This window comes from Podarcis vaucheri (genome assembly GCF_965113315.1).
Source record: "Podarcis vaucheri genome assembly, chromosome: 7".
NCBI classification, from domain to species: Eukaryota; Metazoa; Chordata; class Lepidosauria; order Squamata; family Lacertidae; genus Podarcis; species Podarcis vaucheri.
In genome coordinates, this window is record NC_138765.1 from 11,905,336 (window position 1) to 11,930,492 (window position 25,157).

The 25,157-nt window shown below is 48.0% G+C and overlaps 2 protein-coding genes across 5 annotated transcripts; both read left to right on the forward strand.

Moving 5' to 3' along the window:
• Positions 1-1,196: 1,196 nt before the first annotated feature.
• Positions 1,197-11,909, forward strand: LOC309536942 (cell adhesion molecule CEACAM7-like). 4 transcript variants are annotated; one of them, XR_014221735.1, is made up of 6 exons: positions 1,197-1,458; positions 2,568-2,939; positions 4,435-4,574; positions 9,768-9,871; positions 10,200-10,241; positions 11,340-11,909. XR_014221735.1 is itself a non-coding variant. In XM_082231354.1 (6 exons), the coding sequence occupies exons 1-6, from the start codon at positions 1,422-1,424 to the stop codon at positions 11,385-11,387; spliced, it is 711 nt and encodes a 236-aa protein (XP_082087480.1). In that variant the 5' UTR covers positions 1,197-1,421; the 3' UTR covers positions 11,388-11,909. The 4 variants fall into 4 exon arrangements, 3 of the variants coding, with proteins under 3 accessions (XP_082087480.1, XP_082087481.1, XP_082087482.1); XM_082231354.1 differs by having other exon boundaries at positions 4,467-4,574; XM_082231355.1 differs by lacking the exon at positions 4,435-4,574.
• A 3,178-nt stretch (positions 11,910-15,087) lies between these two features.
• On the forward strand, positions 15,088-24,663 carry LOC309536909 (cell adhesion molecule CEACAM21-like). Its single transcript, XM_082231300.1, has 7 exons — positions 15,088-15,230; positions 16,542-16,904; positions 19,979-20,251; positions 21,178-21,279; positions 21,487-21,581; positions 23,014-23,055; positions 23,804-24,663. The coding sequence occupies exons 1-7, from the start codon at positions 15,185-15,187 to the stop codon at positions 23,849-23,851; spliced, it is 969 nt and encodes a 322-aa protein (XP_082087426.1). The 5' UTR covers positions 15,088-15,184; the 3' UTR covers positions 23,852-24,663.
• Positions 24,664-25,157: the final 494 nt, after the last annotated feature.

Sequence of the window (25,157 nt, forward strand, 5' to 3'; positions counted from 1 at the left end):
CAGTTGAGTAATAATAATAAATAATAATATTTATACCCCACCCATCTGGCTGGCTTTCCCCAGCCACTCTGGGTAGCTCCCAACAGAATATTAAAAACATGATAAAACATCAAACATTAAAAACTTCCCCGAACAGGGCTGCCTTCAGATGTCTTCTAAAAGTCAGATAGTTGTTTATTTCTTTGACATCTGGTGGGAGGGGGTTCCACAGGGCGGGCGCCACCACCAAGATGGTCCTCTGCCTGGTCACCTGTAAAAAGAATGTCTGTCTGCTCTCATGTGGGAGGGAGTTCCACAGGCTCGGGCCTAGGTCACCAAAGGTATGGCTTCTAGTAGTTGTGTTGGACATTTTCCATATCTGCTACTGGGTCCCCGGAGCACAGATTCGCACGAAGTGGCCACCAACCTTGCAGGATTCAACAGGATTTATTTGAAATGCATATGCAGGACAAAGGCACAGCGCTATAAGCTCGCAATCTGCATACCCCAGTCAGGGGGCGCCCACTTTTTATACATTTGCAGAATACAATACCGCCGGATTTCTTGTAAAACCACCTGATTTCTGGGAAATCGAAAGTTATAGCAACTTCCTATGTCCTTACATAGGCTTGCCCCCCCCCCCGTCCTGCAATGGCCCCACCAGCCTCTCCACACCACGGCAATGTGCATTTCTGAGTCTGCTTATCTCTTTACAACCTTGAATAATAAACATTTGAGCCTGTTCCATCAATGCCAGCCTTGTTCTCCTGACGGACCTCTCCTTTCTCACAAAGGCCGTTGGGGGGTGTCTAATGGCCCTACAGTTGCAAGCTATGCACCCGAGCTTTGGTGGACCACAGAAACTCCCTTGGATATCGCCACGCTTGGGCAGGGATATAAGGGGTTTGTGGTGGTCCTTGAGACTGTAAGGAAACCTCTGAGCTGTTTAGTACAATCCAGCTGTGAAAGAAAGCTACCCTGGCCTTATGTTGCTGGAATTTAACCTCTCACTGCAGCCATACCCCCCCCCCACTGACGTCTGTGTCCCAGAAGCTTGTCGGTGAGGCAATGCACCCCTCTGCCCGAAAACGTTACCCCACACCGGATCTGATTGACACTTTCCCTTCCTCTAATATGAGAAAGCCTCTCCTCTCCTGAAGCGGCCTCATTTGCTGTGTGGTTTCTCCCCAACAGCCTTCCTTCCTTCCCCATTCGTCTTTGCAGAACCACAGCTTCTGCACTCCTCTCTGGGCAGAAAGGGAGCTGTCTGCCCCAAAGAAAGCAGAGTTGTCCCACCCAGCCTCCTGTCTCGTTGGGGTGAAGGGTCCAGCCAAGCACAGCGAGCGACCTGGGGGTCACTGGCGGCTGAGTGGAAGCAGGAGCGGCCAGAGGAACCCAGGCATCCTGGTGGTCCTGCTGGCGGCAGCATCCAGCGTCCCACAATGGGGAGGAGGCAGGAGCGTCATCGGAGCCTAGCAGGTGAGGCAAACAGGGGTGTCAGAGAAAGCCTAGGCATCTGGCAAGGTGCTGAAAGGGAACCGCAACAGGTTTTCCTCTTTCTTTGTGGCTGCATTCCCCGTGGCTGTGTCCATTTGTATAAGAGAGGAGGGAAGAAGAGGTGGGAGCAGACCAATTTGACAACATCCCTGCCCATGGATCCTCAGCAACAACAACAAGTGGTTTCATTTAAAATTGTAGACCAATGCAGAAAGAAGGAAGTTTGCAAGCATGCAGTTGAACACACACAAAAGCAACATAGAAATAGACGTACGGTGTATTCCCACGCATGTTGACTCGGAAGATAGCCCTGTTTAGTTTAATGGAACTTACGTACTTCCATGTAAGGGTCAGTTTTGATTTTCTCCCTATCCCGTTTTTCCAATCTCAAACTCAGTTCTCCGCACTTTGAAGCAATTTGTGATTTTATTTTTAAACGCTCGTTGAAATTGTTCCGCAAATTAGTGGGCATTTCTCCTAATAAACATGCTTTTGTGTGCAGTTTTGACTAACGCACACTTTTTGGAAGCAATTTCTTCTAATGTAATGCACTTTTGTATATTATGTTCCACTAAGAACATATTTCATATTTATGCGGATTTTCTCCGCAATATTCAACTTGGTAGGGGAACTACATAATAGAATTCAGTAAAGTGAGAATTTTGAAGGATGTCTTTATTTTCATTATTGTACTGTTTTGGGACATGCAAATCTGAGAGACTGATTTTCATGTGAACTGAATCAAATTTCATGACTACTGGCAGCTGCATATATATATACCGTATTTTTCGCTCTATAAGACGCACCAGACCATAAGACGCACCTAGTTTTTGGAGGAGGAAAACAAGAAAAAAATATTCTGAATCCCAGAAGCCAGAACAGCAAGAGGGATCGCTGTGCAGTGAAAGCAGCGATCCCTCTTGCTGTTCTGGCTCCTGGGATAGTTGCGCAGCCTGCATTCGCTCCATAAGACACACACACATTTCCCCTTACTTTTTAGGAGGGAAAAAGTGAGTCTTATAGAGCAAAAAATAAGGTATATATATATTTGGCCTAGTACAGGTGTTTTTGTTTCCTTCTCCACAACACAGCCTCCATCCTGAGTTCTTGTTTCCTGCTGACTCAAGCCCAGGGCAAGACCGAAATACACATCACAGTTGACCCAAATGAACTGAGAGAAGGACAGAGTGTCACCTTAACACCAGGAAGTGTTGATCTGAAGCAATACCGCGGCTGCACCTGGTTTCGAGGGACACTTGAAAACAAAAATCGTATATTTACCTATGCCAGAGCTCCATTCGAGGATCAGCTAAATGGACCTGCCTTCACAGGGAGGGAGACTGTCAACTCGCTTTGCTCCCTTCACATCACACTTTTAAGGCTAAATGACTCAGGAATGTATACATTGACAGTGGGTTTACCTGTGATACTCAAAACGGGGAATGCAAACCTAACTGTCTCAGGTATGAATCTCGCTTCCTTTCCCATCTTTAAGAGGTGAACTTGATGCCTTTAGAAGTAACCTTTTATCCCTCCAAAGTTGTGTCCTCGGTTCAGTTCCTGACTAGATTTATGATTATTATATCCTCCAATGAACTTGCCCCCAGTACATCTACCGCCCTAGAGAAGTCCAGGCACAACTGCTGAGTTCAGTAATCACAAGCAAATAATGAAGGTTTGGAAAATAAGTTTTCCTTTAGGTTCCAGCTGTGGGATAGTTCTTTTCAGCTTTTAGTTTCCCAGCACAATGTGGTATCTAGTCCGAAAGCTCTCTTTTCAACTTCATAGAATGGGCGTTTTGCTCAAAGGGGAGGTCTCTTTCCCTTCCTTTTTCTCTCCTTTACCATAATCTTAGTTTTCAGGTCAATAATAATAATAATAATAATAATAAAGTGGTGCCTTGCAAGACGAAAAGAATCCGTTCTGTGATTCTCTTCGTCTAGCGGTTTTTTCGTCTTGCGAAGCAAGCCCATTGAAGGATTAGCGGATTAGCGCTATTAGCGCTATTAGCGGCTTTTAGCGGCTTATCGGATCAGCTGATAAGCGGCTTAGCGGCTTAGAAAAAGGGGGAGGAAAGGAAAAAAAACCCGCAGGAACTCGCAAGACATTTTCGCCTTGCGAAGCAAGCCCATAGGAGAATTGTTTTGCGAAGCACCTCCAAAACGGAAAACTCTTTCGTCTAGCGAGTTTTCCGTCTTGCGAGGCATTCGTCTTGCGGGGCACCACTGTAATAATAATAATAATTTATTTATTTATACCCCGCCGATCTGGCTGGGCTTCCCCAGCCACTCTAGGCAGCTTCCAAAAAAATATTAAAATACTGTAATACATCAAACATTAAAAGCTTCCCTAAACAGGTCTACCTTCCTGTTAACTCAATGTTGCAGGAAATGTTATAGCACAGGGGTCAGCAATTTTTTTCAGCAGGGGGCTGGTCCACTGTCCCTCAGACCTTGTGGAGGGCAAGACTATTTGTTTTGGAGGGGGATGAACAAATTCCTATGCCCTACAAATAACCCAGGGATGCATTTTAACTAAAAGCACACATTCTACTCATGTAAAAACACATTGATTCCCGGACTGTCCGCTGGCCGGATTTAGAACATGTTTGGGCCGGATTCGGCCCCCGGGCTTTAGTTTGCCTACCCATGTTATAGCTGAACAGAAGAGCCAGCAAGGCTGGAGGGAGGAGCTGCAGGGATTCTCGACTTTCTCTTGTCTGATGTTGACTTCTTGATTTCTCTCCTGGAACACATGAAAGCATTTTGTTGTTTGCTTTGTCTAGCGCTAGGGAAAGCACAATATCTGCCTCAGGCGTCAGATTTTGGTGGCTATTAAAGATGGCCAGGGTATAAATATTATTATTATTATTATTATTATTATTATTATTATTATTATTATTATTATTTAGCAGCAGATTATTGGATTATTAGAAATTACGGTAATTATTTTAAATAGGATTGGGAGCTCTGCTTGTGTTCCCATCTTAGCCTTAGCTTCTCCTACTTCCGGTTCTGCTGGAGCCCTCGCTGGGACCATTATCGGATCTCTGGCTGTGATATTGGTGCTGATGGGAACCCTGACTTACGTCTTCCTCTGTGAGTAACACCGGCACTGGCCCCATGGTTCAGACCCTCCAAGTGTCCCTATTTTGCAGGGACACCCCTGATTTAGAGAAGACATCCCTGTTTCTGATATGATCCCTGAATGCCCTGCTTTTCCTTAGGTAAAGGTAAAGGGTAAAGGGACCCCTGACCATTAGGTCCTGTCGTGACCGACTCTGGGGTTGCGGCGCTCATCTCGCTTTATTGGCAGAGGGAGCCGGCGTACAGCTTCTGGGTCATGTGGCCAGCAGGACTAAGCCGCTTCTGGCGAACCAGAGCAGCACACAGAAACGTCGTTACCTTCCCGCTGGAGCGGTACCTATTTATCTACCTGCACTTTGTGCTTTCGAACTGCTAGGTTGGCAGGAGCTGGGACCGAGCAACGGGAGCTCACCCCGTTGCAGGGATTTGAACTGCCAACCTTCTGATCGGCAAGTCCTAGGCTCTGTGGTTCATCTATTTTCATCGGAGAAATATTGGAGGGTGTGGAGTTATGCTACCCCCGAGCCAAGTAGATAAGTAACTATACAACTTTTAGAAGACACCTCAAGGCAGTCCTGTATAGGGATGGTGTGTTGTTTTTTTTAAAGTTGAATGGGCAGCATATAAATAATAAATAAATTGGATAAATGTTGGAGGATGTGGACTAGTTTGTCCCTATTTTCATCAGAGAAATGTTGGAGGGTATAGGGTTATCTGACCCCCCAAGCCATCTGAAGGCAATCCTGTATAGGAAAGGGTTTTTTATGTTTGGATATGGATATGGATACGCTCGTACCCTTTCCAATCTGCGCCCCATCCCGAGGGACGATGGTAGGGTGAGCAAGGATTACTCACCTCCGTCACTGGTGCTGTGCAATGCCAGGTCTATAGGCAATAAAACCGCCACCCTGCGAGATTTCTTTATCTCGCAGGGGGTCGACCTGGCTTGTGTGACGGAGACCTGGGTGCGCGAAGGGGCAACAGTTACCTTACGAGAGATGGCGCCCCCGGGTTTCTCTGTCCTCCACCAGTCGCGGACTGTGGGCCGGGGGGGAGGGGTGGCATTATTAATCCGGGAAGATTGTCCTTTCAGGGCTCTACCATCGCCATCGATCCCCGGCATTGAATGTGTTGGCCTAGTGTGGGGCTCCGAGGAGAGCTTGGCTGTCTGGCTGGTGTACCGGCCACCTAGCGCACCAGCAGCCACCCTGTCAGGCCTGCTGGAGGCGGTGGCCGGCTGGGCCTTGGAGTTCCCTAACCTATTGGTATTGGGGGACTTCAACATCCATGCCGATGCCACTCCCTCCTCACAGGCTCTGGACCTGGTGTCTTCCATGGCGACACTAGGGCTCTCCCAGTTTGTTTCGGGCCCCACACATCAAACAGGCCACACGCTGGATTTGATCTTTGGCGTCGGTATAGATGTGATCATGTCTCCTCCGACGAAGGTGCCATGGTCTGATCACTACGCTCTGAAAGCCAGGATTGACTTTCCACCCCCACCCTGCTTAGGTGGCGAGCCAATTTGGGCTCGCCCGCAGAGGCTGATGGACCCCGAGAGATTCCGCCAAGCCTTGCGGGACCTTGCTCCCCCTGGCGACTCATTGACTGAGCTTGTTGAGGGCTGGAATGCCCAGCTCCTGGCAGCCATCGATGAGATCGCACCTAAGCGCCCTCTGCGACCCCGCAGAAACCGGGCTCCCTGGTTTACCGAGGAGCTTCGGAAAATGAAGCGGGACCTCAGACGGCTAGAGCGAGTATGGCGGGGTGCCCGTGACGGAGCCTCAAGAACATCTTATAGGGCTTTTATGAAAACCTACGAGATGGCGGTGAAGGCTGCTAAGAAGTCATACTTCTCGGCCTCCATTGCATCCGCTAGCTCTCGCCCAGCGCAATTATTTAGCATAATCAGGTCTTTAACGTCCCTTGAGGGACAGCCAAATTTAAATAACAAATTGACACACGGCTGTGAGGCATTTGCGAGCTTTTTTGCGGAGAAGGTCTTGTCGCTCCGCCATGACCTCCCTGCCAATTTGGATACAATAAAGGAACTGGAGGCCCCTCGACTGTCCTCGGGTCCAGTATTGGACCACTTCGACCAGATATCCCCAGCCGATGTGGACAGACTCCTCCGAGCTGGAAAGCCCACCACTTGTCCTCTCGACCCGTGCCCGTCTTGGCTGATTAGAGCGTGTCCAGACGAGGTGCGGGCCCTCCTGGGGAATATCATCAATTTGTCCCTTGGCACGGGGACATTCCCAGGGGAACTGAAGGAGGCAGTGGTGCGCCCGCTCTTAAAGAAAACATCATTAGATCCTTTAGATCTATCCAATTACCGCCCGGTTTCGAATCTTCCGTTCCTGAGTAAGGTGATTGAGAGAGCGGTTGCTGAACAGCTTGGTGGGTTTCTGGATGAAACATTGGCTCTGGATCCATTCCTGTCTGGCTTCCGCGCTGGTCATGGGACCGAGACGGCTCTGGTCGCCCTAACAGATGACCTTCGTAGACAGCTGGATCGAGGCGGGTCAGGGCTGCTGATTCTTCTAGATCTATCAGCAGCTTTCGACATGGTCGATCACGAACTTTTGGACCACCGCCTTACCGACGTGGGGATCCAGGGCACAGTCCTTCAATGGCTGCGCTCGTTTCTCTCTGGTCGGGGACAGAGGGTGGCGCTTGGGGGGGAATTGTCATCGCGCCACTCCTTGGTGTGTGGAGTACCTCAGGGCGCGATACTCTCCCCAATGCTTTTCAACATCTTTATGCGCCCCCTCGCCCAGCTTGTTCGGAGTTTTGGGCTGGGTTGCCATCAGTATGCCGATGACACCCAACTCTATCTGTTGATGGATGGCCATCCTGACTCGGCCCCAGACACACTGACCAGATGTCTGGAAGCTGTGGCTGGATGGTTACGTGGGAGCCGGTTGAAGCTAAATCCTTCGAAGACAGAGGTCCTGTGGCTGGGACGGGGCGATATGGGATTGGGGGGGCAACTCCCATCTCTTGCGGGGGCGCAATTAGTGCCAGCACCGTCCGTTAAGAGTTTGGGTGTAATCTTCGACACCTCCCTTTCCATGGAGGCGCAGATTGCAGCTATAACAAAGGCGGCATTTTTCCATCTCCGCCAAGCTAAGCAGTTGGCTCCTTACCTCTCTCGCCCTGACCTAGCCACTGTGATCCACGCGACGGTCACCTCCAGACTGGATTATTGTAACTCGCTCTACGTGGGGCTGCCCTTGAGACTGACCCAGAAACTCCAGCGGGTGCAGAATGCTGCAGCGAGACTCCTTACGAGGTCTTCGCTGCGAGATCACATTCACCCGGTGCTATACCAGCTGCACTGGCTCCCGGTGGAGTACAGGATCAGGTTTAAGGTGCTGGTTTTAACCTTTAAAGCCCTATATGGCCTAGGACCCTCGTACCTACGGGACCGCCTCTCCTGGTATGCCCCACAGAGAAACCTACGGTCTTCAAATAAAAACATCTTGAAGGTCCCAGGCCACAGAGAAGTTAGGCTGGCCTCAACTAGAGCCAGGGCTTTTTCGGCTGTGGCTCCGATCTGGTGGAACACTCTGTCACAAGAGACCAGGGCCCTGCGGGACTTGACATCCTTCCGCAGGGCCTGCAAGACAGAGCTGTTCCACCAGGCCTTTGGCCAGGGCACAGCCTGACTCCCTCCCTCGGCAATCTTTGCAGAGCTCTGGCCCAATGGTTGCTAGTGGCTTGAATTAATTAATTTTTATAATGAATGATTTTAGAATGTTGTTTATGTTGTACCTTTGTACTGTTTTATTGTTGTTAGCCGCCCTGAGCCCGGCTTCGGCCGGGGAGGGCGGGATATAAATAAAATTTATTATTATTATTATTATTATTATTATTATTATTATTATTATTATGTTTTTTTATATATGTTGGAAGCTGCCCAGAGTGGCTGGGGCAACCCAGGAAGATGGGTGGGGTATAAATAGTAAAATTACCATTATGGAAATGGACGCCCCTATTTTCATTGGACAAATGTTGAAGGGTATGCATAGTTCAGGGGTCCCTCTTCATTGAGCTGCTGATGGCCTCAACAGACACACAACACACTCACTCACTTACTCACTCACTCACTTTCACTCTCTCTCTCTCTCACACACACACACACCAACCATTGGGGCAACACAGAGACAAGCTTGGCTCCCATTCAAAAGCCACAGTGCACCCACACACTGCTGAAACAGCTGCCTGAGAGAGGGGAGTGGCAGCACAGCTGGGTTCAGCCTAAGTAGAGACCCTTCTGAGCTCCTGGCGTCCTCAGCCAGTGCATGATCTGGCAACAGGCAGAAACCACTGGAACCTTCCAGGCTGTTTTGGTGCTTTTCCTACTATGGGGCAGGAAGCAGATGCAGAACCCAGGTTGCTTCCACTCTGTGGAATTATTCTTATTATCAATTATTAATAGTTTTTATTATTTTTATTTATTATTTATACACCGCCCATCTGGCTGGGTTTCCCCAGCCACTCTGGGCGGCTCTCAACAGAATATTAAAAATGCGATAAAATATCAAACATTAAAAGGGCTGCCTTCAGATGTCTTCTAAAAGTCAGATAGTTGTTTATGTCCTTGACATCCGAAGGGAGGGCGTTCCACAGGGCGGGCGCCACTACCGAGAAGGCCCTCTGCCTGGTTCCCTGTAACCTCACTTCTTACAGTGAGGGAACCGCCAGAAGGCCCTCGGAGCTGGACCTCAGTGTCCACTGCATTTCATTCAAACACACCTCTTGCATTGCTTATTCAGTTACTGGGGGGTTGTTGTTTTCAAAACTCAGAAAATTCAACTTTTTTTTAACTTAGAGGAATAGCTGGACAGTTTTGCCAGGTACAGAGGGCTTATTGCCCTGCTATTTTGGCCAATTGTGGCCCATAGAGCAACTTCCTAAATTATCCTAGACACTTCCATGTCCTCTCCATTAGTTTGACCCACTTCTTTCAAATAGCCCTATTGTTGTTGTTCTTGTTGTTATTTATCACCCTTCATCCAAAGATCACGGGGTGGCGTACGATATGCAAGACTCATAAGAATACGGAAAACTGAGAAAGGGAATAATTTTGCTGAAGATTGCTTGATGTTGCACTGCTGTCGCAGGCCGATCTGTAGAGTCTGCACTGGAGTAAGGTGTTCCGTGTTAAGACTTTATTCCCGGACTCCCCCCCCCCTCCAGGTGTCCGTCATAGAAAGGACAAAACTTCTACCACAACCTCTGCGGCCACACCCACCCCTCAAATATATGAGAATGTTCTTCCACCAGGACAGAGAAAGCCTGAGGTAAGTGACTTGGGGTGGGTATTTGTCATGAGATAAATACTCCTCAAGCATGTAGCTATTTCAGAGCGCCCATTGACATAGAAATGCAAACCCATATCCCCCCCCTCCCCAGTTTCATATGAATTTACCCTTTCAAGCGGTGGGGAGGGGGGATGCGCGCAATGAAATTCAGACACGTGGTTTATATACTTATGTATGTGTTTGCCTTGTAAATTTATGAGCATTTAATTTATATATTTGAGACCTCAAATTCTTACAACAGCCCCTTCCAACTCTACAATTTTGTGACCGATGAATGATCTTTGCCATCTTTTTCTCTTTGTTGCAGATTGAGCCTGAAAGCTCCTCTGAGGCTGCCAATGTATATTTGGTGAGTGGAAATCCCATGCGCTTTAAATGTCAAATATGTTCCAAATATCTGTTGTTGGCCGGAGCCCCTTGGCAGCTTTCACGCTTCATCAATGCAGCCGGATCTACATGGGCTTCCAATTTATTTGCCTTCCATGCAGGGCCGTCTTACCCATAGGCACTAGGGGTGTGGGGCATCCGGGCACAGTCTTTCAGGGGTGCCAGGCCGAGAGTCTGAGGCCGAGATTTGAAGGGGTTTGGGAAGAGTCAACAGCCGCTGCTGAGCGGAGCAGAACAGAGCCCATCAGAGTACAAAGCTCTTCTGCTGCGGGTGAGCGAGGCACTGAGGCAGCCAGCCGGCCCTGCGCTCCTGCTCGCCTGGGATTGGTGGGCCGTTGAGAGGCCTGTCCAGCGCACGCTGCTCACACGAAGCATCTGGCTTCGCTCAGCCGCCTCGGTCTCGACTGTTGTTGCACTGGGCTCTGCTTGCCCACCCCTTCAGACGCCTGGCCCCCGCCTTGCTCTGCTCCCACTGCCGCCTCAGGCTACTCTGTTGTTGTTGAGGTGGCCGGCGCGCCTCGCTGGCCCACCCTAAAAAAGGTCAACAACTTTGGTGTTCCCCCTACAACTCTGGGCAACCTGGGGGGGGGGCACCGGATGCATCTTTGTACCCCGGTGCTGCATATGCTTTAGACGGCCCTGATTCCATGCAAAGGAGACACAGTAAAAGGGCTTATACCAGGCATCCCCAAACTCGGCCTTCCAGATGTTTTTGGTACTACAACTCCCATCATCCCTGCCCACTGGTCCTGTTAGCTAGGGATGATGGGAGTTGTAGTCCCAAAACATCTGGAGGGCCAAGTTTGGGGATGCCTGTCTTATACACATCCACCTTTGGCTCTGTGTGTTGCCGTTTGCTCCAATTTGATTGTTAGAAGCAAGTTTTCGCAGGGAAACTGGCGAGGCAAAAGAAAAAATATCTTTGTTGTTTGTTGTTACTGGACCTGGTAAGCCCAGCCAGGTGAGAATGGATGAGCCCTACCTCATGCAGAATGAGGGCAATTTGCAAATGAAAATGTGTTTGTGGCTTCCACCTAAGCCATCTCCATTTTATCTTTAGGACTTGCAGCCCACAACCCAGTCTGTATATGAAGAGATAAAGAGATAACAGATGGACCCCGCAACCTTCTCTCCACTGCTGAGGCCTCTCAGGGGCCCTCAAGCCTCTTTCCCTTTCCAATTTCTTCCTTTCAGCTGCAGCCAAGTGATTTTCGGGACCAGGACATTTTCTCTTCAGGGCTTAATCCTTCTGGAAATCCTAGTCCTTGTTCTGAACACAGGAGCCAGCTTTGGTTCCTGAGAGACTTTTGTGCTGCATGATGGGAACAACTTGCAGATACTGAGACAGAGACGCGAGGGAACCTCTCCCTGGAAAAGGCCGGACTGAAATCCTTGGAATCACACCTTACATGTCTAAAGGATTGGTGCTGAGGGGGAAGAAAGGAAGTGGGCAAATCCTCATTAAAACCCGCCAGCATCTTTCTCCTACTGGACACATTTTTGTAGGCCGTTTTGAAGGATGTTCTAATTATTGCAAGCAATTTCTCCTAATATGATGCATGATTTCCTGAGATTTTCATGGATCGATTCTTTTCAATGCACACTTTCACCTAATATATGCATTCTGGCACTCATAGCTTGGTCATTTCAAAGTTTGGATAAGTGAAAATTTAGAAGCATGGCTGCAGTTCAGTTCTCATGATCCAGAAAGAGACCTCATTCCATACTCTCCAACATTTCTCCGATGAAAATAGCGACGTCCCATTCCATAATTATAATTTTACTATTTATACCCCACACATCTTATTCGGTTGCCCCAGCCACTCTGGGCAGTTTCCAACATATATAAAAACATAATAAATCATTAGACACTAAAAAAAAACCTTCCTTATACAGGATTGCCTTCAGACAGCTTGGGGGTCGGATAACTCCAACATTTCCCCAATGAAAATAGGGATGTACTAAGGAAAAGTGGGACATTCAGGGATCAAATCAGAGACCGGGACGTCTTCTCTAAATCTGGGACACTCCTGGAAAATAAGGACACTTGGAGGAGGGTCTGTTATTCTTGAGAAGAAGTCTCTTCTCTTGTGAGGGTCACTCATCTGCTGCCTGGTTCCCCCTGGCAGGTTCCGGACTAGAATGACCTCCTTCCTCATTCCTCTTTGCTATCCATCAACTGCAGAACCATATCTCTAGCACAGGGGTAGGCAAGCTAAGGCCCATGGGCCACAAGCAGCCCACAGGGGTCGTTTAAAAGGCCCACGAGCCGCCCCCGAACCAAGCTGCTCGCTCGGCAAGTCCCCATGCGCTGCACTAAACCAGCGCAGTGCAGAGCAGGGACTCACTTCTGTAGCGCCGAAAATTGCATCTGCGCATGTGCATGTTGACATTTCCATTCCACCTTAAGGAGCAGACGTGTGGGATTCTTGCGTGTCACATGTCTGTTTACATTCCAGCACAGCTTGCTATGTTTTTATCTGTTCTCTCTGAGATGATGAGAGAGAGAGAGAGAGAGAGACATGTTTCTTTGTCCTGATTTATGATTAATAAATCTGTAGTTGTATCATGCTTCCATAAGCCTCACGCCTATTCTATGTGCGCAGTTCGATCAGCTGATAGTGTGCACTGGCTGAGTAAGCCCAGGTCGCTGATTTACGTCACTGCAGGATGGCTGGAAGGAGACTGCCCAGCCCGGGCTAGTCAGCTGACCTCCCGGCCCTCTGCATGCCAACAGCGCAGACACCGGAAATTGCGTCTGCACAGACGAGCGTGTGTGCAGTCCAGCCCATGGAGGGAACTCCACTGGAGTGAACTGGCCCAGGTGAGGTAAACCTTGCTGTCCCCTGCTCAAGTACTTCTCTCTGACATCCCATCAAGGGAGATAGCTTCCTACAGGGCAATGGTGCCAGCCTCCTACCTCATTGGACTGGACTCAGTCCAGCAGGCTCAGAGGGCGGTCGGGAGCCGCAGGTGGGTGGGTGGGTGTTTGGTAGGGAGAGGAGCCAGAGGAACGCAGTCATCCTCCTGCTGCTGGCGAAAGAATCCAGCTTTCCAGGTGAGGTGAACTGGGGTGACAGTGATGGGTGAGGATGATTTGCTCTCTGCTCCATATCAACCACAAGTGTCACTGATGAGAAAACTACTTAATGGGTTCAGAAGATTAAACACCTATGCATGAAATCTTGGTTCACTTGTATCGGGGGGGAGTAGTATGGCAATACCTTAGCACAGTAGTTCTCTGAGCCACACTTTCAAAATAAAAATTTGCTCATGCTGCAATGAATTTTTTGATTTTTTTTTAATAAGAAATGCACTGGAAAACAAAAAAGAAACAACACCTATCAGTGCCTGATTTATAACATAGGGCTTATAATATGATTGGGTTTCCCCAGCCACTCTGGGCGGCTCCCAACAAAATATTAAAATACGATCAAAACATCAAACATTTAAAACTTCCCTAAATAGGGCTGCCTTCCAATGTCTTCTAAAAGTCAGATAGTTGTTTATTTCTTTGGCATCTGGTGGGAGGGTGTTCCACAGGGCGGGAGCCACTACCGAGAAGGCCCTCTGTCTGGTTCCCTGTAACCTCACTTCTCGCAGTGAGGGAACCACCAGAAGGCCCTCGGAGCTGGACCAAAGTGTCCGGGCAAAACGATGGGGGTGGAGATGCTCCTTCAGGTATACTGGGCCAAGACCATTTAGGGCTTTAAAGGCCAGCACCACTTTGAATTGTTCTTGGAAACGTACTGGGGGCCAATGTAGGTTTTTCAGGACCGGTGTTATATGGTCTCAGTGGCCATATAACTACAGTGAAATGTAACTACTTGGCGGCCACTATACTACACTGAAATGTTTAAATGTTTCTTTGGTGGTCCGTATAGTTAAAGCTTTGGTTTTCCCAGAAGTGATGTATGGAAGTGAGAGCTGGACCATAAAGAAGGCCAAAGAATTGATGCTTTTGATTTATGGTGCTGGAGGAGACTCTTGAGAGTCCCATGGACTGCAAGAAGATCAAACCTATCCATTCTTAAGGAAATCAGCCCTGAGTGCTCACTGGAAAGGACAGATCCTGAAGCTGAGGCTCCAATACTTGGGCCACCTCATGAGAAGAGAAGACTCCCTGGAAAAGACCCTGATGTTGGGAAAGATGGAGGGCACAAGGAGAAGGGGACGACAGAGGACGAGATGGTTGGACAGTGTTATTGAAGCTAGCAGCATGAGTTTGCCCAAACTGCGGGAGGCAGTGGAAGACAGGAGTGCCTGGGGTGCTCTGGTACAGGGGGTCACGAAGAGTTGGACACGACTAAATGACTAAACAACAACAACAACAATCTTCCTGCCATGATTGCCATCCTCTCTTGCCACACCAGGATGGCATGAACCACTGCCTTCACGTGTGATGTGTGTCTAGACACTAACATGACTAAGTGTAAAGGAAATGTGAAATTGGGTGCCAAGTTCCTGGTTGGGAGACTAAGGTGGGTTTGTGGTCCTGATTGGTTTGAAGACCACTGCTTTAGACCTTTTCCATAATTAATCCTCAACTTCCCAACTCTGTATGACAGTCTGCCTGGACCCAGTTCTTCAGCTCAGATCACATCTTTGCTACCAGCTCTGAGAGGCGGGTGCTGACGAGTTAAGCATTTGAGCAAATTGTTCCCGGAGTGGCTTGGCATACAGTATGAGGAAGAAGCATAGAGTTCTGGTATGGGTGTCTTGCAGTTCTTGGGGAAAACCCAGTCTTGAAATCTCAGCTGCCCAGTTCCCCTCTGTGTGGTCAATGACTCAGCCGGAGGCAGCAGTGGCACTGCATGCTGGGCAGGGAGCAGAGAAGGACCCCAGAACACCAGCTGTGAGGAGACAGGCAGCCTAAACCAAGCCCCCAAAAAGAGTGCCCGCAAGATGGGCAGGCCATGGATGGCGTCCTGGCAGATGCTGCTCTTAGCAGGTGAGAGACCAACACCCTACAAGGGGGAGGACTTACTTGGGGGGAGTAGGGGGTGTCCAAAGGATTTGCTCCTGACTAATGTGGGGCTGGGAGCTTAACTCTCCCTCAGATTTCATACTTCTCCAAACGTTGTCGAGATGGAGCTCTCCAGAATTCCAGCTAGAGGAAGCTGTTGTTTTGAGAGAAAATGTGTTTTAAAACATGCAATTAGGTGCATATTTTATAATGGAGGGTCGCCTTGCTGCTGCCCTAACATTCCCACAGGTGTTGCTGGCAGGGAATCTGAATGAAGAGAGCTGGAGTTACAAACAGTAGAGAGGGAGAAGGACTTTGAAGGTGTCCCCACACCTTCCAGAGAAGGAGCTGTGGGGAAGAGGGGAAGTACTAGGGGGGCAAGCTGGGCTTCTTACGAAGCCAGAGACAGAGAGCTCGGATCTCAATGAATCATCAAAGAAGCCAGTGCTTGGGTTGTGGAAAGAGCTCCATTAGCAAGGCACATCATCCCACCTCACAGGAAAGAAATGTCACAGGTTTGAAACCATCTGAATGCTTGGAATGTGGAACGAGCTTCGGTCACAAGGCTAGTCCTACTTCACATTTTAAAAAAATCCACGCAGGAGAGAAACCATAGGAAGCAAGTCTAGAGTGAGAGACTAGGATGATGTCCACAGTTTCCACAAACTCTACTTGTTGTGGGTGAGCTGAGAGTTTGTTTCAGTGCTTTTTTTTCTGGGGAGGACGCAGAGGGACGCATGGAGCTCAAGGTGGCTTCTGTAGTTCCCCTGTTGCTCATTCAAGCCCCACCACAACCCTATGAGGTAGAGGTTAGGCTGAGAGGTAGCAACTCTCACAAGGTCGCCCAGTGAGCTTCACGGCCAAGTGGGGAATCGAACCCTGGTCTCCCAGGTCCTAGGCTGACACTTTAACCACTGCACTACCACTGGCCAATTTCTCTACCATCCCCAGATTATGGGCAGCAGTCAGCCTGGTTTAGTGTGCATCAGGAGCCTTTTCTGATCTTGCTATTCTGAGTCAGAGAAAGTATTGACTCATCATGGTGACCCAACTCATTGACTCTGTAGCATCCCTAATTCACACTCTCCCAGGAACAAGAGGATGGATGAATATGATGCAAAGATGATATCACCACCACTCCAACACTAAAACTCTGTACAGGAGGATGGGGTATGTTACAGTGAAGGAGAATTTAAGCTAACTTGCACAAACTGGTCTGAAACTCTTTGGCAACTCCATCGTCTTGGCCTAGAACCATTTCCCCCCTTTTATTTCTTTTTCTTCTCCATCCTGCAGCCTCCATCCCACGTTCTTCCTTCCTGCTGATTCCAGGCCAGGGCAAGACGAAAACACACATCACAGTTGAACCAGAAACCCTGAGGGAAGGACAGAGTGTCACCTTAACACCCGGACGTGTTGATCTGTTTAGCTGCCACTGGTACCGAGGGGCAGCTGAAGAGAAAAATAAGATCTTTGTTTATTCACTAAGTCCATTTGCTGAACAGAAAAATGGACCTGCCTTCAGTGGGAGGGAGTCCGGGGCCACAGACTGCTCCCTTCGCATCACAGATTTAAGGCTGAGCGACTCTGGAACTTATACATTAAGAATGGGAGGATTTCTGCGTAATGAAATGGGAGCTACCAGTATAACCATCTCAGGTATTTTCCCCCCCTCCTTTCTCACCTTTTAGAGATGCCTTCAGATGTCCCCTCTCTTTTATCTGTCCAGAGTTGTTACATTCCTGCATTGCAGGGGGTTAGACTAGATGTCCCTTGAACCCCTTCCAACTCTACGATTCTATGATCTGCTGAGTTTTGCATCTGCCGAGGACCAAGTAAACTTGCCTCCAGAACAACACCTTCTGTGGAGAAGCCCAATCATCATAATAATATTATTATTAAATTATTTATATCCCATCCATCTGGCTGAGTTCAGTAATTATAAGTGAATCGCGAAGGCTTAGATTTGTTTGTTTATTTATTTTTAAGGCTCTGCTAATGGGACACGGCTCCTTTCCTGGAGCAGCTTAGCAGAACAAAGTTTATGTTTCCCGAATGTGCCCTAACCCCAAGCAAAATGCACATAAATCTCTCCCAACACGCCAGGAAGAACCCCAAAAGCTCCCTAACCTTTACAACTGCTCGATTCCTGCATTAGCTTATAGTGGGTCAAAATTATGTGTCGAAAATAACAGGGTGCTACTTGATCCCTTTAAGATATTCATCAATGGCAATGTGCTGCATACCCCTCAACTGTCCCGGTAAAACTGGGACATCCTGATTTCCCCCCCACCAGAGAACGGCTGCCTTTTTGAATGCTGTGATCTTGCATGATTTCACATTGCAAACTCGCCCTGAAAAAGCACTTTTTCAGGGCTGTGTTCATGTAACTCATGTGGAAGTACAGCCCTGGAAGGCAGCTATACAGTGGTACCTCGGGTTAAGAACTTAATTCGTTCTGGAGGTCCGTTCTTAACCTGAAACTGTTCTTAACTTGAAGCGCCACTTTAGCAAATGGGGCCCTCGCTGCCACTGTGCCACCGTTGTACGATTTCTGTTCTCATCCTGAAGCAAAGTTCTTAACCCGAGATAATATTTCTGGGTTAGCGGAGTCTGTAACCTGAAGCATATGTAACCTGAAGGGTATGTAACCTGAGGTACCACTGTACTGAGTAGCAGCCTCAAAGTGGCCTTCTCTGTTGTTGTTTTTAGTCGTTTAGTCGTGTCCGACTCTTCGTGACCCCATGGACCCGAGCACCCCAGGCACTCCTGTCCTCCACTGCCTCCCGCAGTTTGATCAAACTCATGCTAGTAGCTTCAAGAACACCATCCAACCATCTGATTCTCTGTCGTCCCCTTCTCCTTGTGCCCTCCATCTTTCCCAACATCAGGGTCTTTTCCAGGGAGTCTTCTCTTCTCATGAGGTGGCCAAAGTATTGGAGCCTCAGCTTCAGGATCTGTCCTTCCAGTGAGCACTCAGGGCTGATTTCCTTCAGAATGGAGAGGTTTGATCTTCTTGCAGTCCATGGGACTCTCAAGAGTCTCCTCCAGCACCATAATTCAAAAGCATCAATTCTTCGGTGATCAGCCTTCTTTATGGTCCAGCTCTCACTTCCATACATCACTACTGGGAAAACCATGGCTTTTACTATACGGACCTTTGTTGGCAAGGTGATGTCTCTGCTTTTTAAGATGTTGTCTAGGTTTGCCATCGCCTTTCTCCCAAGGAGCAGGCGTCTTTTAATTTCGTGACTGCTGTCACCATCTGCACTGATCATGGAGCCCAAGAAAGTAAAATCTCTCACTGCCTCCATTTCTTCCCCATCTATTTGCCAGGAGGTGATGGGCCCAGTGGCCATGATCTTCGGTTTTTTGATGTTGAGCTTCAGACCATATTTTGCGCTCTCCTCTTTCACCCTCATTAAAAGGTTCTTTAATTCCTCTTCACTTTCTGCCATCAAGGTTGTGTCATCTGCATATCTGAGGTTGTTGATATTTCTTCCGGCAATCTTAATTCCGGCTTGGGATTCATCCAGCCCAGCCTTTCGCATGATGAATTCTGCATATAAGTTAAATAAGCAGGGAGACAATATACAACCTTGCCGTACTCCTTTCCCAATTTGGAACCAATCAGTTGTTCCATATCCAGTTCTAACTGTAGCTTCTTGTCCCACATAGAGATTTCGCAGGAGACAGATGAGGTGATCAGGCACTCCCATTTCTTTAAGAACTTGCCATAGTTTGCTGTGGTCAACACAGTCAAAGGCTTTTGCATAGTCTATGAAGCAGAAGTAGATGTCTTTCTGGAACTCTCTAGCTTTCTCCATAATCCAGCGCATGTTTGCAATCTGGTCTCTGGTTCCTCTGCCTCTTCTAAATCCAGCTTGCACTTCTGGGAGTTCTCGGTCCACATACTGCTTGAGCCTTCCTTGTAGAATTTTAAGCATAACCTTGCTAGCATGTGAAATGAGTGAAATTGTGCGGTAGTTGGAGCATTCTTTGGCACTGCCTTTCTTTGGGATTGGGATGTAGACTGATCTTCTCCAATCCTCTGGCCACTGCTGAGTTTTCCAAACTTGCTGGCATATTGAGTGTAGCACCTTAACAGCATCATCTTTTAAAATTTTAAACAGTTCAGCTGGAATACCATCACTTCCACTGGCCTTGTTATTTGCAGTGCTTTCTAAGGCCCATTTGACTTCACTCTCCAGGATGTCTGGCTCAAGGTCAGCAACCACACTACCTGGGGTGTACGAGACATCCATATCTTTCTGGTATAATTCCTCTGTGTATTCTTGCCACCTCTTCTTGATGTCTTCTGCTTCAGTTAGATCTTTACCACTTTTGTCCTTTATTATGGTAATCTTTGTACGAAATGTTCCTTTCATATTTCCGATTTTCTTGAACAGATCTCTGGTTCTTCCCATTCTGTTGCTTTCCTCTATTTCTTTGCATTGCTCGTTTAAGAAGGCCTTCTTGTCTCTCCTTGCTGTTCCTTGGCCTTCTCTAGTAGCTACAATTGAAGAGACCTTAACCCAGCAGCTCTCAACCTGTGGGTCTCCAGATGTTGTTGGACTACAACTCCCATCATCCCTGAGCTCTGGCCTTGCTAGCTAGGGGTGATGGGAGTTGTAGTTCAACAACATCTGTGGATGTTGAGAAAGGCTGCCTTAAGCAGGTTCAGTGACCATGAGGACCCACAAATGATGACTGTCTTTCTGTTTCATCTGCAGAAATCCTCTCCCACCCAGTTCTGCAGCCGACAGAATCCCTAGTGGCAGAGAACACAACTGTCACCTTACACTGCAACACCTCTGACCGCCTTGATGTCTCCATCCTTTGGTTCAAGGATGGTAATCCTGTCCCATCTAAGACTGGGCTTTCTGACCGGAACCGAACCCTCAGGCTAACTGGCATCACCAAAGAGGACGAAGGGATCTATACGTGTCAGGCAGTCAACCCTGTCAGTACTGCTATAAGCAACCCCAGTAAGATAACTATGGCATGTGAGTAATCCACTAATAAACAAGGAACACGTTTCCTCCTGACTCTGCTCTCCATGCTAGGGTTAAGAACCTTTCTTCAGGATGAGAACAGAAATCGTGCTGCAGCAGCGGGAGGCCCCATTAGCTAAAGTGGTACCTTAGGTTATGAACAGTTTCAGGTTAAGAACAGACCTCCAGAACGAATTAAGTTCTTAACCAGAGGCACCACTGTATCTGACTTTTAGAAGGCACCTGAAGGCATCCCGTTTAGGGAAGTTTTTAATGTTTATTGCATTATTATTATTATTATTATTATTATTATTATTATTATTATTAAATAATAATAATAATATTCTATTGGGAGCTGCCCAGAGTAGTTGGGGAAACTCAACCAGATGGGCAGGGTATTATTATTATTATTATTATTATTATTATTATTATTATTATTATTATTGGCTCCTCCTCACCTTGTCCTGTCTGTTCACTATCCCTCAAGCACCCTGTTTCTAGCACTTCCTAGCTCCTCTAAGGTGTGGCCAGAATCCCACCTCCCGTCCCCAGTCTCAAAATCCTCTTCCTCTGCACCTTCCTTGAGCAGCTCTTGGTTGGGCAGAATCTACCCCTCTTCCTCATGCAGCCAGTCCCTGACATGGCGGTGCTTAAGTAATGCTGACGGACTCACCATCTGAAGAGGCTCAGAGCTGCACCCCGGTAAAACCCAGTTTACCCAACAGAGTAAGCTCTGCTCCTAACTGTATGGTGGACAGTTTTGCTGCTGTTTTTTGCTGGTCCAGAAACGCTCACTGGGGGGAGGTGTATACAGGATAATGCCCCCCCACCATATTTCCAGCCCCTTGCTTCTACCAGTGGGTCTATAGATGCTAGATTACAGGCAGTCCTTAATTATGACATCGCTCAGTCTCTTAAATATATGCCTTGCTCTTCAGATTCTTCTGCTTTCAGTTCTGCTGAAGCCCTCGCTGGGACTGTTATCGGGTCTCTGGCTGCAATACTGGTGTTGATGGGAACCCTGACTTACCTCTTTCTCCGTGAGTAAAACCAGAGCAGATCCCAGACTTCAGGAGACCCTTGTCAGGGCCAGGGCTGAAGTAGCTGCCATGGGCAGCAGAAGCCCAGTAAACAAGGGTTTGGGGGGTGGGGGGCAGGGCCAGCAGCTGTTGCAGAGTAGCAATATTGCACAGCTAGGTAGCTAAACATGTGTAAGACTGACTCCAGACTTCTTCTCCCTCTTTCAGGTGCCCGTCATAGGAATGGCAGAACGTCTTCTCCGGTTGTACCCACCACTCAGGTATATGAGAATGATCCACCATCTGGAGAAACAGAACCTCAAGTGAGTGAATCAGGGGGCCTCTAGATGGGTGTTTGTCGTGAGATGGATATTGTGGAATGTGATCCATGAGAGGCAGTCAAGCACAACATTCCTTGTAATGCTAGAGAAGACATGCGAGGGAATGTTTGGTCCAGCCAGTCGAAACTTCCTGTTCCTCCGGGCTGGAGCATCCTTCCTTTTGCATGTGATAGACGGTGGATATGACCTAACCTGTCCAGGAAATAAAAGGATGAGTCCCGCAGCACACCTCTCTCTTTTTGATCAGCTTTTAGCTTGGACTGCTCTGCTAGCTCTCAGCTAGCAGAAGCACTGAGATTATTTCCCCCATATGGGGTAGATCCACATGAACATATTTGTAACTAAGTCTGCCTTCAGGAATCCAACTGTGAACTGATGTGAGTAAACTTCTTTTATCGACTTTGAATAAGATTGTGGCATCTTTATTCTTTTAAGAGGGATTCAAGGAAACGTATCAGGAACATGCAATTCAATCTGAGACAGATTGAATTGTATAATAGTGAGAGGCTTACACGAGCCTGCAACCAGCTATCTCCTGTGCATGTAAAAGGGGGGGGGTGTAACTCTGCTACATAAAGGAACTTGCTAGTGAGGAGATTTCACCCCTGCCATACCCAAGAATCTCCTGATCATCTCCTGATGGTCTCTGCTGACTCTCCAGAGAGGAGGAGGCGTGTCCTGCCTATCTACTTATTCTGCCCAGCAACATATCTGCGTGTGAGAGAGAGAGTCAGTCAGTCAGTCAGTGTATCGGAGAGAGTGAGAGTGTTGGAGATCCTAGAGATAAGATTGCTGCTAAGAGCAGCTGCAGACTCTCAGTGTAGCATTGATTTATGCTTAGAATATTCAGCTCTGTATATAGTTTTGTATCATAGTTGTAGTTATAGAATAAAAGGAAGATATTCTACAGAGCTGCTCTCCGAGTGGTTTATACTCTGCAAGACTCTGCAAAACTCTGCTGCGCAACGACTGTATTATTGAGACAGTGAATCCGGTGCTCTCAGCTCTAAGCTGTGAGTCCACAGCACTGTGACCTGCTCCTGTGAGAAAGGAGGTCTCTGGCAGTGCTTCCCAGCTCGCCTAGCCCAGTCGGGGTTGAGGTGCAAGAGTCCAGTTGGTGCACTGGCTCTAGGGCGATGCTGACAGCTAGCGCAAGTTAGGAAGGATATTAGCAAACAATATATCCTCTCCTGCCATCCTGAACATTCCCACAGATATTACTCATACAGGCAGATTTTTCACTGAGTTCACAGCCTTCCTTTGGCATCAAGATGCCAGCCCATATTTTCCCCTATGTGGTATTGATTTACGCTTTTCCTGGGGAATGTTGGCCACAATCCGTTCGCAAGAACTCAAAGATTCGGCAGTTGTCTGTGCTAGTATAAGCTTCAGCATATTTTTGTGTTCTATCCAGGTTAAGCCTGAAAGTTCCTCCAAGATCAACAACACATATGAGGTGAGTAGAAAGTCCTTTGCCCTTTGAAATGTTTGGAAAATTTCAACTAGGCTCAAAATATCCATTATCAACCAAATAACAGCCCATTACTGAAAGAGCTGCATTGGCTTCCAGTTTGATTTCAAGCACAAGTCAAATGGCTAGCTTTAAGCTTCTCTCATACTGTTTAGGCCTTAGAGTTCACCTTCTCCCACAGGTAGATCCCCAACCATTTGGACCATCTTCTGAAGCCCTTTTCCAGATCCCCACACACACACCTTCAGTGGTAATGTGGGTGGCAGCCACAAACAGAGCCTTCTCTGAGTGGCACCCCGAGTCTGGAAGTCATCCAGAAGGGAAGTTTGTCTGGCACCAGCACTGCTGTCATTTGGCTACCCAGTGCAAAGGTGGGCAGATTTCCTGTAATAGAAATGGGTATCTCGGGAAGTATAAGCTTTTCCCTCCGCGCACCAGAGGAAAGAGCAGCAGATATTGCCCCTGAAATTGCTCTTTTACAGCGGCAATCCCTGTATTGTAATTTATCCGAATTCCCATGTGAAGGGCACCGAGGTTCCCAGCCGATATAAATTATCCAGACAAAAGGCACTTGCATTGATTTGCTTCTCTTCTTACAAGATGTTCTGCTTCCAAGAATATCAATAAAGAAATGTCATCAGCCTTAGTCTCATGCTGCCCAGGAAAACAATTCAAAACCAAAATGGATCTGACTTTCTTGTTTCCACCTGACTCATCTCCTTTTTCTCTTTAGACCTTGCTGCCCAGAATCCATTCTGTCTACGAAGAGATAAAGGGATAAGACATGGAACCAACAACTTCCTCTCCACTGCTGAGGCCTCTCCTGGGCCCTCAAGCCTCCCTCTTTCCTGTTCAGATCTTTTCCTTTCAGCTGCAGCTAAGTAACTGTAGGGACCAGGACATTTTCTCCGCAGGGCCAGGTGTCAGGAGTACGGGCAGGAACCAGGCCCTGTGACCAGTAGGACTTTGCGGGACTGGGGCCTTCCTAAGTTTGTTCTGAAGAGGCAAGGCGCAGCCGCACAGGTGAGGCTGCTTGGTTACCCACAGCACCTGGTGGCAAGAGCTAGGAAGGGATATAAGGTGAGCATTTCCCTTCGGCTCTTTGCCACAGCAACACGTTCCCTGCCTTGCTACGTTTGGCTCCTTGACTCCTTACTTCTTGATCCTTGGACCCCTGACTTCATGACTCCTTGTTTCTTGATCCTCGGACCCTCAGCTTCTTGACTCCTGGCTCTCTGACCCTCGGACTCTGGGCTTCCTGGCTTCTGGACTCCCGTTCCTGCTCCCACCCCGCCATCTTGGCCCCGGTCCTGACGTCCCCAGCAGGGACTTCGATCACCCCTGAACTGGACCATGACACCAGGTCCTTCTGGAAATCCTAGTCCTTGTTCTGAAGAAAAGAACCAGCCTTGGTCCCCAAGGGACTCTCACATTGGGAAAGACTTGCAGATACTGAGACAGAGACAAAAAGGAAGTTCTCCCTGGAAAGGCCAAACAGAATTGCATCGCGTGAGACTAAAGGATTAATGCTGAACAGGCGAGGAATAGCCATGAAAATTCATCAACCTTTTTGTGTACGCCTCTCTTAATAAACACATTACGTATGCATTTTTTGACTAGCGTTCAAATTTTTGCAAGCACTTTCTCTGAATGTGATGCATCTTTTCCTGTCGTTTTCATGACTGTATTCCTTATTACTCACACTTTCCCTTAAAATATACATGCTTGTACACATCAGTTGGTTGCAGAACGGCATTGCAAGATTCAGGTGAGTGTGAATTCTGTAGGATGCCTGCATTTTTGTTCCCATGTTGTTCGGGAAATTTGCACATTTGATATATTTGCCTTCAGTGCAAACTGAACTTCCCTTAGGAACACCACTTCAGCCCTGTCCATCTGTGCTCCGCAACACCAGTATTCGGCAGACCAAATATTGCTGGGCTCAACCTCCCATGAACCCCCACCATGCTGCTTGGGGCTGATGGGAGCTAGAGTCTCACAACACCTGGAGGAGTCTAGGATCACAAACACACCCCTGCTCTGTTGCTGATTGCTTCTTCTTGCTTACAAACCAACTTTCCACATGT

Bases quoted from the DNA above. Each gene is read 5' to 3' on its own strand.
- LOC309536942 (XM_082231354.1), top strand. From the start codon at position 1,422: ATGGGGAGGAGGCAGGAGCGTCATCGGAGCCTAGCAG. The intron at 1,459-2,567 runs GTGAGGCAAACA...TCCACAACACAG, and splicing joins GCGTCATCGGAGCCTAGCAG to CCTCCATCCTGAGTTCTTGT. The intron at 4,575-9,767 runs GTGAGTAACACC...CCCCCCCTCCAG, and splicing joins CCTGACTTACGTCTTCCTCT to GTGTCCGTCATAGAAAGGAC.
- LOC309536909 (XM_082231300.1), top strand. From the start codon at position 15,185: ATGGGCAGGCCATGGATGGCGTCCTGGCAGATGCTGCTCTTAGCAG. The intron at 21,582-23,013 runs GTGAGTGAATCA...TGTTCTATCCAG, and splicing joins CTGGAGAAACAGAACCTCAA to GTTAAGCCTGAAAGTTCCTC. The intron at 23,056-23,803 runs GTGAGTAGAAAG...TTTTCTCTTTAG, and splicing joins AGATCAACAACACATATGAG to ACCTTGCTGCCCAGAATCCA.